Raw genomic sequence first — 14,805 nt, 5'->3', positions numbered from 1 at the left:
GTAGAGCGTGAGATGGGCTTTATAGTACAGGGTGAGTGTCAGGAGGCTTGTAGGATTGGGTTCCCTTGTCTGCACAAGGTCAAGATCCCAGCTTTGCTGGCCCTCCCTCATGTGACTCAATAACAGGAAACTAAAGGGCAAGAAGCTGTGAGGTAAGAGGACTCTAGGATGTCATAGCTGGAAAGGAGCTCTGGAATGTCCTAGGTCAGGGGCCCCTTGTTCTACAACAGGGCCGTGGAGACTCTGAGATGCTGATGGTGTGGCAGAGACACCATAGCAGGATGGCATCAGTGCTCACTGCCCAGGGCTCGTCCCTGCTCTCTGATGCCTGGGGCCAGATCCGCTCCACAGGGCCATGGACAAGCATGGATTTGCTGGGCATCACACCTTTCCACGGTGCTCACGCCTTCCCCTCTGCCTGACCCCCAGATTGCAATCCAGAAGAGGCCCTTCCCGCCTCCGGGAAAAGCAAGTACGAAGCCATGGATTTCGACAGCTTACTGAAAGAGGCCCAGCAGAGCCTGCATTGATCACAGCCTTAACCTTCGAGGAATACCTCAATACCTCAGACAAGGCCCTTCCAATATGTTTACGTTTTCAAAGAAACAAGTATACGAGAAGGAGAGCGAGCGAGCGAGCGTGAGAGACTTGAAACTGCTGTCCTTTAAAAAAAAAAAAAAAACAGATCAATGTTTACATTGCACAAAGCTGCTTCTGTCTGTGAGTTTCCATGGTGTTGATGTTCCACTGCCACATTAGAGTCCCCGCTTCTGACGGGTTGTCCTGGGTGCGCCTCGAAGTGCCGGGTCAGTCACCCTCTGCCCCTCCTGCCCAACTGACTTCCTCTTGTAGACCTGCAGCTGTGTTCACCATAACATCTCTTGTCTGTAGTGTGTGATGATAAAATTGTCACTTGTGAATAGAATCAGGATTATAAACTCATTTTTTAATTGAAGAAAAAAAAGTATATCCTTAAAATAATGTATTTATGGCTCAGATGTACTGTGCCTGGGATTATTGTATTGCTTCCTTGATTTTTAACTATGCACTGTCATGAGGTGTTTGCCATTGAGCTGCTCTGCTCCCCTGGCCAGATTGCCCTGGGTGCTGGGTAACCGATAGGCTGATCCCCAGGAATCATGGGGATCGTGGCCTGCAGCCATGACTAGGAGCCATGGAGAAAGATTCTCCATCTTTTCTACCAAGCCTTGCCCTGTTTTGAGCAATTTGGGTCAAATTACAATGACAGCCCTTGTCTAGTGTCCAGCTCACACTTGAAGAGTGCCTGCCCGTGAGTGCTCAGACCCTTGTGACTTGAGAGGAAGGCAGGATGAGCACGTTGTACCTGTTTCCAAGAGAGGCAGGCAGTGTGCTGTGAGGCACAATGACTTGCCCGAGGTCCTACAGCCAGAGAGAAGGCAGAGCAGTGACCCACACCAGCCTTCTGATTCTCGGTCTCAGTCTGCTGCGGTAGCTGGGTAAAGACACAAAGCTCAGGCACTGGTAGAGGTGAGTTCAGCTCAACAGGGCAACAGCCCAGAGAGGCCTAAGGACTCCTTTGGGGCCAGCTCAACATCCCCAGCCCTGGGTGAACTCCAGCTCCAGCACGTGCTTGGGCATGCCATTGGCTCTGATCCTGAGCAGGCCTGGGGCTTACCTCAGCCTATGGACATATCATCAGGGCTTTGAGACATATCTGGTGGTGGGATAAACAGATAGGCTAGGAGCAGTTATCCTTTGGGGGCCAGATGCCAGCCCATCCTCCTGCCTTTGCCTTTCTTCATCTGTAACATTGTTTGGTGGGGTGGGGCATGGGAGCAGGAAGAGGCCCCAAGGACTGGGGATCAACAAGCATTCTCCAAGCTTGCTTCAAACTTTGTGTTCTTGAGCGACGTCAAATCCATGTCCAGCTTGATGTTCTAAGGGTGCCTTGGGGCCATTCAGGAGGGAGACTGTGACCAGGCAGAATATGAGCTCACTGCTCCTGCTTCATTCAGTGACTCCTCCTGATCTCTTTCATGCGTCAGAATTCTTTGGGACATTTTTGAATCTGGAAGGGGAAAAAAAAGATCCTGCCACTTTAAAAAAGTTTGAAAGTGATTCATAAAACTAAACTAGCCAAATTAATCTGTTGGCCTAGTCTTTGGAGATTGGTAGTTGATTTAAAAAAAAAAAAATACCTCAGTAGGTAAACTGAGCCTACTCTCTTGTTCAGGGTTGTGAACTTGCTCTCTGCCCCCAGATAAGGCTGGAGGAGATGGGCTTTTGCAGACATAGGGAATTTGAACTCATGTGCATCAAGTCATTTGGCCTCTTTGAACCCCAGTTTCCTTCTCTGTAAAATACATTGAGAGGGAGAATTAGGCAGTTCTAACAGTCTTAACTTCTGCTAAGGCAATGTCTAGCTCAAGATGGCAAATACCCAGCACATGTACAACTATTCCCACATCCTTGGCCAATGCAGACATAACTAATCGATCATAGCACTCTGATTCTTTGAACCTTAGATGTGCTATTAGTCCACAACACAGTGCTCTGGGCAGTCATTACAAATTAATCAGAGTTTAATCTAGTTAACATCCTGATCTAATCTTTGGAGATTTTCATCAATCATACAGAGCCATATGTTGACTAGGGTTCATGCTTGCCCATACCTGTCGGTCATGCCCTCAATCTATGAAAGAAAACTTTTCTAAAGCCATTCCTCCGCAACAGGCTCTCAATTCTACTGTGACACACAGGGAAGGTAGGGAGTGCAAGCAGACAGGAACATATTTGGAAAAGGCGAGACTTATAAGGATTGACCAAAAAAGGGACTTTCTACAGATCATTCTAAATTCCTTCATAGCCATTCACTGCATCACACATGGAAGGCACATAATCAATGGTTATGGAATGAAACAATTAAAATCCTGCTGCTGCTTCCACTAAGACCAATTGGCATGCATCAAGGAGGAAACTTGAGATTTCACCCTGTGGATGGGAAAGACACTAGATTCACATCTAGAGAACTGGCTGAGTCCCGATACCACCAAGAATTTCCTTGGTAACTTTGCTCAGCCTCTTTCCTCTCTAGGCCACAGAGTTTGGGAAAAGTAGTCCAGATGATCTCAAAGCCCCATGTCTGCTTTTTCCTCCATTGCACTAGGCCAGAGGTTTTACTTTGGGCCAGTGGTTCCTGAGCTTAAAGAAATGCAGATTTTTTTTTTTTTTTTTTTAGCAAAAGATGAGTCTCTCCCTACTTCAGGGTCAGCTGAAGCTGCCCCTTTACACCAGTTCAGTATAGGGTACTTGAAGTCACTTAGACAACATCCTTGAGCAGAACAGGGACCTGAGTGTGACTGGCATTGGGCCCTAAGGTGCCTAGGGTCAGGCTGGGGGCTGCTGATAGAGAGGATGCCTGCTAAGGGCATCCAGTAGTCTCTGCTTGTCATCCCATAGAACAAAGGCAACAAGGCCTAACATTGATCAGCCTTGCAGACAACCTCTATCTGGAAGACACATTCGGTGCTGTGTATTATTTACCAAGGAGACTCCAAGGTTTCTCCAGGATGAGGCAACCTTGGTCTTTTTCCCACCAAATTAAGGAGTAACCCAGAGGGAGCAGCTGCCATTGGCAACCATCTCATCGTAGCTCTGTCCTAGTGTTTGCTCTCAATGATGTTTACATGTAATTTGCCATAACAGCTTCCTGTAGACTGTGTCGACAGCGGCCCTGGCAGGGCAAGCTGTACTGTCCATCTCTGTTCCGTGCTGGTGTTTTCCAGAACTGTCTGATCCAACCACTAAGTGGAATTCTTCCATCTCCTTCCTCAGTCGGTACAAGGCTGAATCAGAATCCTCACTCTAGGGGACTCTGGTTACTGAAGGAAAATGCATCAAAGAGGTAAAGGATATGAGTGGATGGCGAGCAGCTCAGGCCCCCACTCCCTCCCCATCACATCCTGCCCCACCCCAACCAGAAAACTGCTCTGAGCCAGATAGCGCCTATCTGGTGTCTACATCAGCCAGGAGATCTGGTAGCATGGAGTATGGAGCCTCAGGAAAGCAGCAGGGTTCCGAGAGTGAAATGTGGGAAGGAAGAATGCTCTGAGCCTCAAGGACTGAGTCCCCAAGCCTAAAGCCTTGCTGGTCAGATTTTCAAGAGTGACTTTTCCTAGACATGCAGTATACCGGTTGAGGCCCCTGTGTGGGAGGTGAGTGGAGGGGAAGGGCAGGCATTGAAGCCCATCCTTCTGCATGGACAGCTCCGGCCATGATCCATCGTAGGTCTTGAGTTCAGCTGAATTGTCAGCTGAGCCTGTATCTTGAGAGTTGGGTCATCCCAAACAGGAAGGAGAATCAACCTAGAGATGTGTCCATCTGACTTACTCATGTCAAAATTTCAGTATTTTTCTTAGCATTTGAGATTTAGCAACTGTCCTCAGTTTGCGGGAATCCCATATTCCAGTGTCAGATATGACCAAGGAAAGAAATCGGATATAGACTAGCAAAGTAAAGTGAAACTGTTTCATTGGCCAAAGAAGGACCCGCTCACCTCTTCCCAATGGGGCAGTAGGAAACCAACCAGTATCTATGTGCAATATGTTAAAGCTGGTCCCAAAGTTCCTGAGGTGTTTGCACAAGGAGATGGGCTCCAGGACTGTTTGCAGAGTCTGGAGGTACAGGGTAAATGGAGGGAGAGCCTGTGAGCTGGGAAAGTCAACATGCACAGGGGTGCCCTTGACCCAGAACAGACGTGGGGTAAAGGGGAACCCTGGGTGCCAGCTGCAGGACACCCAGGAAGTAGGCAGAAGCTGACTTTGCATTCACCAATAAAAGCACTTTGAGAAAACTCCAACACTTCAGCCTGGCTCCATGTTTCTGCACTGGCAAATATAGGTCTCCTATGACCATGTGAGGTGCTGTCCTAGGCATTGGGACAGGGTGGCAGGTCTGAGGGAGGAAAGCAGAGGGGCCTTCCAAGATGGCAGCCCCAGCAGGGAGCCAGTAGGAGGAGCCGCCCTTTGCTAGCCTTTGTTGGAAGCCCTAGCAACAGGGAATGATGGGTTTAGGTCTTGCTACCTAATTTTGTAGAAAGATTAAAAATAGCCCCATTGATTAAAATAGGTTCATGGAGCAAATCATTTATCTATAAGCCATCTGAGAATAAGAAACCCCAAGATGTGGCCTTAGGCCCCTGCTTCTTCATCAAGCAAATGAGACTGTTGAATGATATGTGCATTCCCATCCTGGAACATGAGGAGTTCATCACTCCCTGTGCAACCAATTCCATTCTCTGGCTGAGCCCAGTTCCGGTCCAGGGTAAGGGCTCTCTGCACGGTCGCCAGCCCGCAGCAGGCCCCACATGGTCCTGGCCGAGTTGCCTTATGTGAGGAGGCCAGCTCCCCAGGACAGATCTAAGCCATAGTTTCTAGTGGGGACAGTGAGGAACTTTGAGTTCTCCCCAGTGTGGTTAGGTGGTGATGTCAAATCTCACATTAACCCTGTCATTGTCCCCTTCGAATAGCTTTTAATCTGAATGTTTGTTGTGACCACTGGCTGTTTCTCTCTTCTCAGACAATACTAGCAATACACTATTCCCCCCCACCCCCAACAGCTTAACTTAGGCACTTTTCACACATTTCTTTCAAATGATTGTAAAACATATGGGGCAACAGGAGGCACGGATCACACTGCATATGTTTAGGGCAGCTTTTGTTTTTTTGTTTCTAATGGTATAGCAGCAGTGACTGAGGCTTCAGGATTGAGGGGGACAGCTTTTCGCAAATTTTTTTTCATAAGAATGGCTTGTTACATCCAGGAGTACAGAAATCTAACTATCCAAATTGGGGGCCTGTAAAATATGGTTTGGTCAGTGGTCAGTGCCTAGGCTGTGCCACAGTTCCTCAAAGAGGTATTCATATAGCTAGAACCCCCTCCATGCTGTGATTTTTTTTTTTTTTTAATCAAAGGTTTCCCAAGAGCCTTCTTTTTCGCTTTGCCAACCCTGTTCAGTGGGTACTTGTGAAGGGAATTGGTCAGCTTCCACCTCAGCACTTTGCCTTATCAACACGCGTTCGCCATCTAGTGGCCAAGACCGTATCCATCAACATTACTCAGAAGACAATAACTCCCTTGGGCTGGCCATATTGAGGTTCCAGCTGCAACTGTGGAAATTAAATATAATGGCATGAGTGAACTGTTTGTGTGTTCAGAGCCCACTGTGACACCAGGGTCAGAAGATTCTAGAAGCAGCCACTTAGACTCATGCAATCTGAGAAATGCATTAGGTATCCTGTGAGTAGAGAAGATAAGAGTGAACTCTACATCCAGGTGCCCGGGAGGGGTTTACTGTAACTGCAATACTGGCAGCCCAGCTGCTGACCTTGTTAAGTGAACCTCTGCTAGTGGCCCACATTACACCTCCAGGTCAAGCAAAGAGGATTGGTGGGATGTGGGGGCACGCTGGCCATGACCTTTGATGTGGTCCACCAAATAGCCAAACAGGTTTTTGTTTGTTTGTTTGTTTTTGTATCTTGTATTTAAAACTCTTGTCCAATGTATTTATGTTAGGAATACAAAGTCATAAACTATTCCCAACTTTGTTTCTTGAGGGATGTTCTGATTCCGATTGAAACTAGTTGGAAATCCCAAGGGGAGTGTGGTCGGGTGGTATGTGGCACAGGGCAATGGACCACTGGATTTCCAGATGGTTTGGGGGGAAGGTGACCATCCGGAAGTCCAGCTCAGTGAAATCTGCTCCAGAAATTCACGCCCACCCCGTCACCTCCTTGTGCCATGTTGTTAACTTTGGCTTAGCGAGTCTGCTTCTTCCAGAGGCAGCTGCTAATGTTGAAACCAACACAAGCTCCCTCTCCCCACCCCCAGGCGTCTAGAGACGGTGTCTGTAGCTTGCCTTAATCGATGGGGCAAGGTGGTCCCTATGGTCCCTTCCAGCATTTCCAAATCTTGGACTCAAAATCCTTTTCTCTTGGTGTGACCATGCAGCCTAGAGAATTCTGAGCAATAGGGAGCCAGGGCTTTCCCTGGCTCTGTGACAGGGTCAAACCAGGGAGTGGCTAAACTTGTGAGGTTTTGTCATCCCCAGGGGTACTACTGTAGGGGGCATTATTTATTAGGAAGCTCAACAAAGGTAACTACAGCCTGGGGTGTGTGAGTGTAAGGCTGTGTTTGTGAAGTGTGTGTGTATGTGTGTGTGTGCGTGCATGTGCACTTGTGTATGCATGTGGACACACATCTGTATCTGTGTGTGTGTGTAGTGTGTGAGTGGAAATTACATTGATGCATTTCTTGAGAAAGGTGCAAGAATTTCACCTACACAGAGGGACACATCTGCTTTGTTATTTATAATAGAAAGCTAAACTTTAATTTTTTAAAGGACACTGCTAATGATTGAGAATCGAGTTTTTAGTTTTGCTATTTTTTTTAATTGGTAGAGGATTTTTATATATTTTTTCCATTTTGTTGGGTTGTGTCCTTATTTATATAAATACTTTATCCGTAAGAGGCAAGGAAGAAACCTTCTTTGCTTTTAATTCCTGTGGTTGTCATCGTCCCTATTTTATTTCTGGTGTGATTTATCTGTCTTACCTTCTAAATGAGAAAATGTTTTCCTGTATTTGTACATTGTCAGATTCTATAGTTTCATAGATAATTTAACCAAATTGCTCTATGTATTATTATTCTGTGAGTATAAAGTTCTATTTTAACGTCTGTAAATACTTCAGAACTGGCTTCTTTTCTCAAGCTCCCACGGTGGAGTTATTGTTTACATCACAAAAACTGTAGAATCTCTATGCTCATGTACTGTAAATAGTGAAGTGATCTGCTTATAAATAAACTTAACAAATACACTAAGGAGATTAAAAAGACAATACCACCCACGGCCCTGCTCAGGTGTGTCTTTCTTTATTGGTTCTGTGAGCTCATTGAGGACACTGACCACTAAATGGGGACTCGATTCCAGTTCCAGTGTCACTTTCTCTTAGCTATTCTGCCTTTCTTTACTGTACTCTTCACGGTTCATAATAACCACACAGGCAGTCTCATGTGGCACTTCCTGAACAAAGACCTCCTTGTTCTGTTTTTCACACACACTAAATAAATGTACTCTAGGAGATATTTTGACAGTTTCAGGCAAAACCACTCACCACCCCACAATTACAAAAGTGTCTCATGGACAGCAGATCTGAACCATGTGCCATGTTTGGGTGAGCAAGGGCCATCTTCCAAGAGTATCCCCTGCATGTATGTTATTTAAAAGAGTTTAACTTTTATTTTGCCCTAAAGTTGCTTTTTGGTAATTGAACTTGATTCTGTATACAAGATGCCCATGACCCCCCAAAAGGTCAAAATGTCAATGAAGATAATCACACAAACAAGAACAGGTACAATGACCTGTGTTCTTGTGTTACATTTCATGTCATGTGCAAACCATTTTCAAATTGTTGTTTATTTATTTGGTACTGAGGATTGAACTCAGGGGAAGCTTGACTACTAAGCCACATCCCCAGCCCTTTTTATATTTTATTTTAGAGACAGGAGGGCCTCACTGCTGGGATCACAGACATGTGCCACCATGCCCTGCTCAAATTGTTGTTTATTATGTATGTAAGCATTTCTCCTTGTTCAGGCGATAATTTTCAGTCTATGAAAATTGTTTGGATTTCTCAAGTTGGAGGGGAGTGGATCATAATTTTTCCCATTAAAATGAACAGGGATGTTTCTACATAGAGAAGAGCTCTCCAGTGTGAATCGAGTCATTACGAAGGGCCTCTGGGTGACTGCTGCCCCATGTCTGTTGCTCCTTACCCCATTAGATGGGAAGTAAGCCCTGGGAGAACTGGACTGCTCCATTCACTGCAGGGCGACCCACCCCACCAACCAGCAGTCTGAGTGGGCACCACCCATGGAGCAAGGAACAGAATGGCAACCATAGCGCCTCAAGACCTGCCTTTGGTTTGAGACCCAACTCTGCATCACTCTTCTGTATCATGTGAACCATTTCTTCAGCTCTTGGTTTCTCCAACTATGAAACAAGATGATTTGCTTAGATGAACTCAAAGTCCTTTACATTCTAAAAAACTGATTATCAGAAGCTGCATGGTATAGGGAAAAGGATCACAAACTGGGGTTCTGGTGTTAGGCAGTTTGGTTTTGAGTTTTGACTCCATCACTTAGTAGCTGTTTGTCCTTAGACAAGTTTCTTAACCTCTCTGAGTTTGCTCTTCATGTGATAAATGGGGCTAGGGTTGTTGTGGGGACAAAGTTGAATATACACAGTACCTAGCACGCTGTAAGCACTTGGTAAACATTAACCATGATCCTCATCATTGCAGTTTCATTTGGTGCTAACCATAGGCCTGTTTGAGAGGCAGGGCCCTTGTCTGATATTCAGTTGGTGGGTTGAGAAGGCTGAGAAATAGAACAGAAGGAACTTGTCCCAGGGACTCAGTAATGTAGTGGCAAAGCCAAGACTACCAGCAGCAATGCTTGTGTGTTTATGAGTGACAATTTTTTTCCTCTCCACTATGCCACTTAACCACGACACATAATATGCTTAGGGACATGCCTCTGCTTAAAAGACCAATCCTCTTGTGTGTGGCAGGAGAAAATTTAGCTTGGGAGTTAAAAGATGGGAGGCCAGGCCCACCTCCCTTTTGATGTGGCCTGCAAATAAAGTCAGGGCTTGTGCATCAGGAACCAGATTGATCTGCTATGGAAATCACAGTGGTGTGTGTCCTGCATACTGTGTTCTTGTGTGCTAGAGGGAAGCCTGGAAACCGCATGAACTTGGCCCAGCTCCAGCCTCTCACTGGTCTTCAATTTCCCCCTTTATATAAAAAGGGGATTTAGAGTAGACTGGGGATTTATGAATAGTCCGGGAAACCATATGGTTCTGCCTCCTCAAAGCAACTGCTTTAACCCATCAGCTTCTGCAAAACCTACTTGGGAGAAATGTCCGTTTGCAAGAGAACAGGGGACAGGAATGTGTTGTACACCATCACAGAACAAAGACACCAGTCCAGAATATGGGACAGTGACCTCGCTTCTACATGAGTCCCTGGAGAAGGAAAAGAGGAAAGAACCACTGTTGGTCATTGATAGAGACTTAGGAGTCAGAACAACAGTACTGTGCGAGCTGGTGACATGAGTTGGCTCCATCATGTGACAGTCCCCCGTATATAGGTCTATCAGAACATCATCACCTTAAATAGAAGCCATTTTTATTTGTCAGTTCTACTTCAGTAAAGCTCGGGAGAGGAAAAAGGTAGAAAGAAAATTCGAGTTTGGGCAATTAGCAGATGCTTAGAGCAGACTTTTCAGCATGTTTTTGCCAATTTCAACTTTCATTTTCTTTTTTGGTGCTGGGGATTGAACCACACTTTCGATTTCTTTTGCCTTTTTCAACACGGTTACTATAGCGTGACTACTACTTGTACCAGGCAGGCATCGCTGGCCCACCAGAGTGCACTTTGATTTGGTTTTAAAGAATTAATCTCTGTTTTTAAACCAAAAGAATGCCTATGAATTGAAACTGAAGGTCTACAATTAAGAATGATTTACCTTAACTTATTTATACACCTTGAAATCAATGGAAGATTCAAGAATAAGTCTATCTTCCTAAAATCTAGCAAGGATAAAGGAGCACAGCAACTAAATTCAATGTGTGAAAATTGTTTAGGTCAGATTCAAGCAGATCAGCTCTTAAAGACATTTTTGTGACAATAGGGGAAGTTGATGAAGGGTTGTTGCCACAAGTGGGGTTCCCCAGGAAGCAGACTCTCAAAGGGATGCTTGGTCTGCAGGATGCTTAGTAAGGAGGGCCTGGCGATTGGCCTGGGGAGAGGAAGTGGGGGGGGGAGTGGTGATGGGAACTTATCAACAGCCTTGACGGGCCCCGCGGGAGACCTGGAGCTAGAAAGGCCTTGCAGAGTTCCCCATGGTAGGTCAAGATGGCCAGGCTTCTCCAGCATGAGTCAGTCACTGGGTATAGGGCACTCATTCCTCCCAGGCTGATTTCTGGAATTGCAAAGAGTATCCCTGTGCCTGAGGAGAACCCTGAAGGGGCTGGCACTGAGGCTGTCGGCTGACAGCACTCGCAGTTACTGGGGCCCCATGTCCGGTATCGAAGGACTTCGTCATTCAGGACTGGTCTGCACGGCTGTTCCCGTGCTGTGTGTGAATCCCTGCTTATGCTGGAAAATGCTCTTGGTCCTTTCAAGATGTGATGGAAGAGTGAAAAGGTATGTCACATTTGCCTTAAAGTATTTCAGCTAAGAAAAAAGGAAAAAAGAAACGTAAAAAGGAAGATGGAGCCAATGTAGCCAAGTCTTGATATTCACATCCGAGTGATGGGTACCTGGGGATTCGATTTATCATTTTCTTTTGTTAAATATTATTTTTAGATGCTGATGGACCTTTATTTTATTCATTTATTTATATGTGCTGCTGAGAATCGAATCCAGTGACTCGCACATGCTAGGCAAGCGCTCTACCAATGAGCCACAACCCCAGCCCTCAATTTATAATTTTCTGCTTTTGAGAGTAACCAAAACTTGTATAATGAAACATTAAACAGAAGTATAAGAACAAAAATGACTCTATGCAAGCAGGTGAACCTGATATCTAATTGATGTCTATGAAACTTAGAATATTGGTTTTAGCTTAATGGACAGTTCTCAAGGCTAGAAAACAAAAATGTTCAAAACCCACTAGATGAGATATAAGTGGATTGTCCATCATCACTCAAATCCCGCGACGTTTTCACTTCTTAAGGTGTGTGACTTTCTGATGGCTTGGGTGACCTCTTTCCTTGAATAGATGGTGCCATTCTGACCAGCAGCAGCCGGAGGTGCTACTGGATGCAGCAGGACTTGGATGCAGGTGCACCCCCAGGGTTAGGATTCCCTGCAGGCTGGTTTCCGGAGGCTGCTGTAATCAGACAGGAAAGAGATCATGACAGATTAAGAGGAGGTTGCAGCTGGTTTGGTGGCACACGCCTGTAATCCCAGTGGCTTGGGAGCCTGAGGCAGGAGGATCATGAGTTCAAACCCAGCCTCAGCAACTTAGTGAGGCCCTCAGCAACTCAGTGAGACCTTGTCTCTAAATACAATGTAAAAACAGCTGGAGATGTGACTCTAGTTTGAGGCTGCAGTGGGCTTCCCCTTTGACCTGGTTTGTACTAAGAGTTGAAAACTCAAGGGCTTTAGGACACCAACAGTTAACCACACATGCAGAAGGCAAACCACACGTCGGGGGGTGGCACACACCTGAAATCCTAGCTACTTGGGAGGCTGAGGCCGGAGAATCCCAAATTGAAGCCCAGCCTGAGCAACTTAGGGAGACCCTGTCTCAAAGAAATAGAAAGGACTGGGAATGCAGCTCAGTAGTAGAGCGCCCCTGGGTTCAATTCCCCAGTCCCGCCTGCCCCCGCCCCCCGCCCCCCCCCCACACACACAAATAGGGAAGAGATGATAACAAATGACGATCCACATTTGGCACTAATGTCTGGGAGACATGGGAGTCGGGGGGACTAGCAGCTGTGACAAACTAGAGAGACCCACTCAGCTTCACTCACTTATGCAGAAATGAAAGGCTGATGTGGCCAGGCCTTGATCTTTTAAAAAGAAAAGCTGGAAATCTGTATTTTTAAATCTGAACTATCCTAATTTTAAAATGTGGATGGAAGATTCACATTAAAAATAAAATGCAGGGGCTCAAGGCATAGCTCAGTGGTGGGGCACTCGCCTAGCCTGTGTAAGGTCCTGAAAGTCTTTAGCACTTCAAATACACACACACACACACTTATATATTTGGACAAAAAAATGCAGGCCACAAGTTCACACAAACCTGCCACAAGCTCAAAAGATTATTTATGCAAATTAGAGAAAAACACTTCTTCCTCCAGAGACTTTGCTGCCATTTTCTGGAAAACTGCAATAGCTGTACGTATCTGTGATGACTGTGATGGGTAGGAGGCCCTTGGAGGTATGAAAAGAACAACTGGCAAGATCAACAGGGTGCCTCCATATTTGCAGCTGCCCTTGTAGGATCATATCTCAGTGCCCAGAACAGGGCAGAGCAGAGCTGTGGACCTGACTGTGACCATGTGTAAGAGGGACAGAGTACAGATTTCACTCAGGGTGGGGCAGGGACTAGAAGCCAATCCTAGGAGGAGCTGATCAAAGAAATGACGAGTGGCAGTCACTGGGGAAGAGTTGGAGCAGACAAACCCCACTTGAAGCTGGATGGAAGCTTCAAAAAGAGGACCAGGTGAGTTCAAGGAAGACCTAACTGGCACTGCGTGGGAGTCTCGTGTCAGGCACCGAGCCTCTGTCGCAGGTGGTATGCACAGGCAGGATTCAGAAGGCTGGAAACATGGCCTCTAAAATCCCTTCCAATTGACCTTTCTAGATCTTTCCTTTGCCTTGGGGTGGGGTTCCACAGCCTCAGTCAGCCTCTCTAGCTGGGAGGCCTGGAACCCCCTTGGCCTCCATCTGATAACCAGGCTCTGCCACTTAGCTGACAGTGACCACTGGCCTCAGTGCCCTCCTACACAGAATGGGGACAAAGCAGGTGCGGCAGACTATGGATTCCTGTCCTCCCCTGGGCAGACCTTGCTGGGCCTCCTGCTGCTTCTGCTTCTCCTCCTCCAGCGCCTTCATCTTGGCCTCATATTCGTCAGCAAGCGCCTTCCACTCCTTGCGGTTGTTGGTGATCCCATCCAGCATGGGGGTGATCTCCTCATGGAAACGGGAGAATTCCTGGGACAGAGAGAGAATGAGCCTCTGGCCCAGAGGCCATGCCCCAGGGGCCCAGCCCGAGGTCAGGCATGGTTAGAAAAGCAGGACACCAGAATGCGCTGTCTCTGGATGCGGGTGTGCCCACTGGGCCTCCCATCCACGGGATCACATGATGCCTTTCCTCCCAGGGTAATGTGCTCTGCACAGCCTTCCCTTCGGGGTGAGGGGCAAGCCCTCACCAGGGTGTCCACGCCCTCCACAGCCCAGGGCCCCCTGCCTCTCTCCACCAGGAGCCCTCTGGGCACTCCAAGTCTCTGTTCCTCAGTGTCCTCTGTCTGTGGGCTTTGTACAAGCTCTTCCCTCTGCAGGAATGCTCTAATCTCTCCTCCTTCCCTGACACTCCACTTACTCCTCACTTCCTCAGGGGAACCCCTCTGACCCCCTCGGTAAATCAGATTCCCTATTGGACCCTCTCAGAGCACCCCTACCCCATTTTTTTGTTTTGTTTTGGTTTGGTTTTGGTACCGGGGTTTGAACCCAGAGGCCCTAACCACTGAGTGACCTCCCCAGCCCTTTTTATATTTTATTTAGAGACAGGATCTCACTGACTTGCTTAGAGCCTCATTTAGTTGCTAAAGCTGGCTTTGAACTTGCGACCCTCTGCCTCAGTCTCCCTAGCCACTGGAATTACAATCATGCGCCGCAGCGTCCAGCTCCCAAAGCCCTTTCGTATCATATCTCATTTGCTAGAAATGATTCCCCTGGCCTGCCTCACCCAGAGGCTGACACCTGGAGAGGGCAGGAACGTTACAGCCTCATTTCTTGGCGTGGCCCTGGTAGACCCCAGGGTCTGGAACACAAAAATACTGTAAACATGTGCAGAATGCAATTGGGATTTTGAGAGGTTGAGGTGGTTCTTCAGGGTTCTTACAATGCTGAGGATAAAAAATGATGCTGTCGGGGCTACGGTTGTAGCTCAGTGGTAGAGTGCTTGCCTAGAACATGTGAGGCACTGGGTTCAACCCTCAGCACCACTTAAAAATAAATAAAGTTATCG

The 14,805-nt window shown here is 46.9% G+C and overlaps 2 protein-coding genes across 3 annotated transcripts in view; one reads left to right on the top strand and one right to left on the bottom strand.

Annotated features, from left to right (window-relative positions):
• Positions 1–7,887, top strand: part of Ppargc1b (PPARG coactivator 1 beta) — a 106,600-nt gene extending 98,713 nt beyond the window's left edge. The window contains exon 12 of the mRNA XM_076856732.2: positions 430–7,887. Within this exon, the coding sequence (XP_076712847.2) occupies positions 430–530 (101 nt within the window). The 3' untranslated portion in view covers positions 531–7,887. The remainder of the gene's footprint in view (positions 1–429) is intronic.
• Positions 7,888–11,860: 3,973 nt separating this feature from the next.
• Positions 11,861–14,805, bottom strand: part of Pde6a (phosphodiesterase 6A) — a 70,886-nt gene continuing 67,941 nt past the window's right edge. For both annotated transcript variants that reach the window (XM_076855933.2, XM_076855934.1), the window contains 2 exons: positions 13,622–13,769; positions 11,861–11,937 (listed from right to left, as the gene is read on the bottom strand). In XM_076855933.2, coding sequence (XP_076712048.1) covers positions 11,861–11,937; positions 13,622–13,769 — 225 coding nt within the window. The remainder of the gene's footprint in view (positions 11,938–13,621; positions 13,770–14,805) is intronic.

Source organism: Callospermophilus lateralis, chromosome 5, assembly GCF_048772815.1.
Source record: "Callospermophilus lateralis isolate mCalLat2 chromosome 5, mCalLat2.hap1, whole genome shotgun sequence".
Lineage (NCBI taxonomy): Eukaryota > Metazoa > Chordata > Mammalia > Rodentia > Sciuridae > Callospermophilus > Callospermophilus lateralis.
This window is presented reverse-complemented; position numbering and strand designations above follow the sequence as displayed.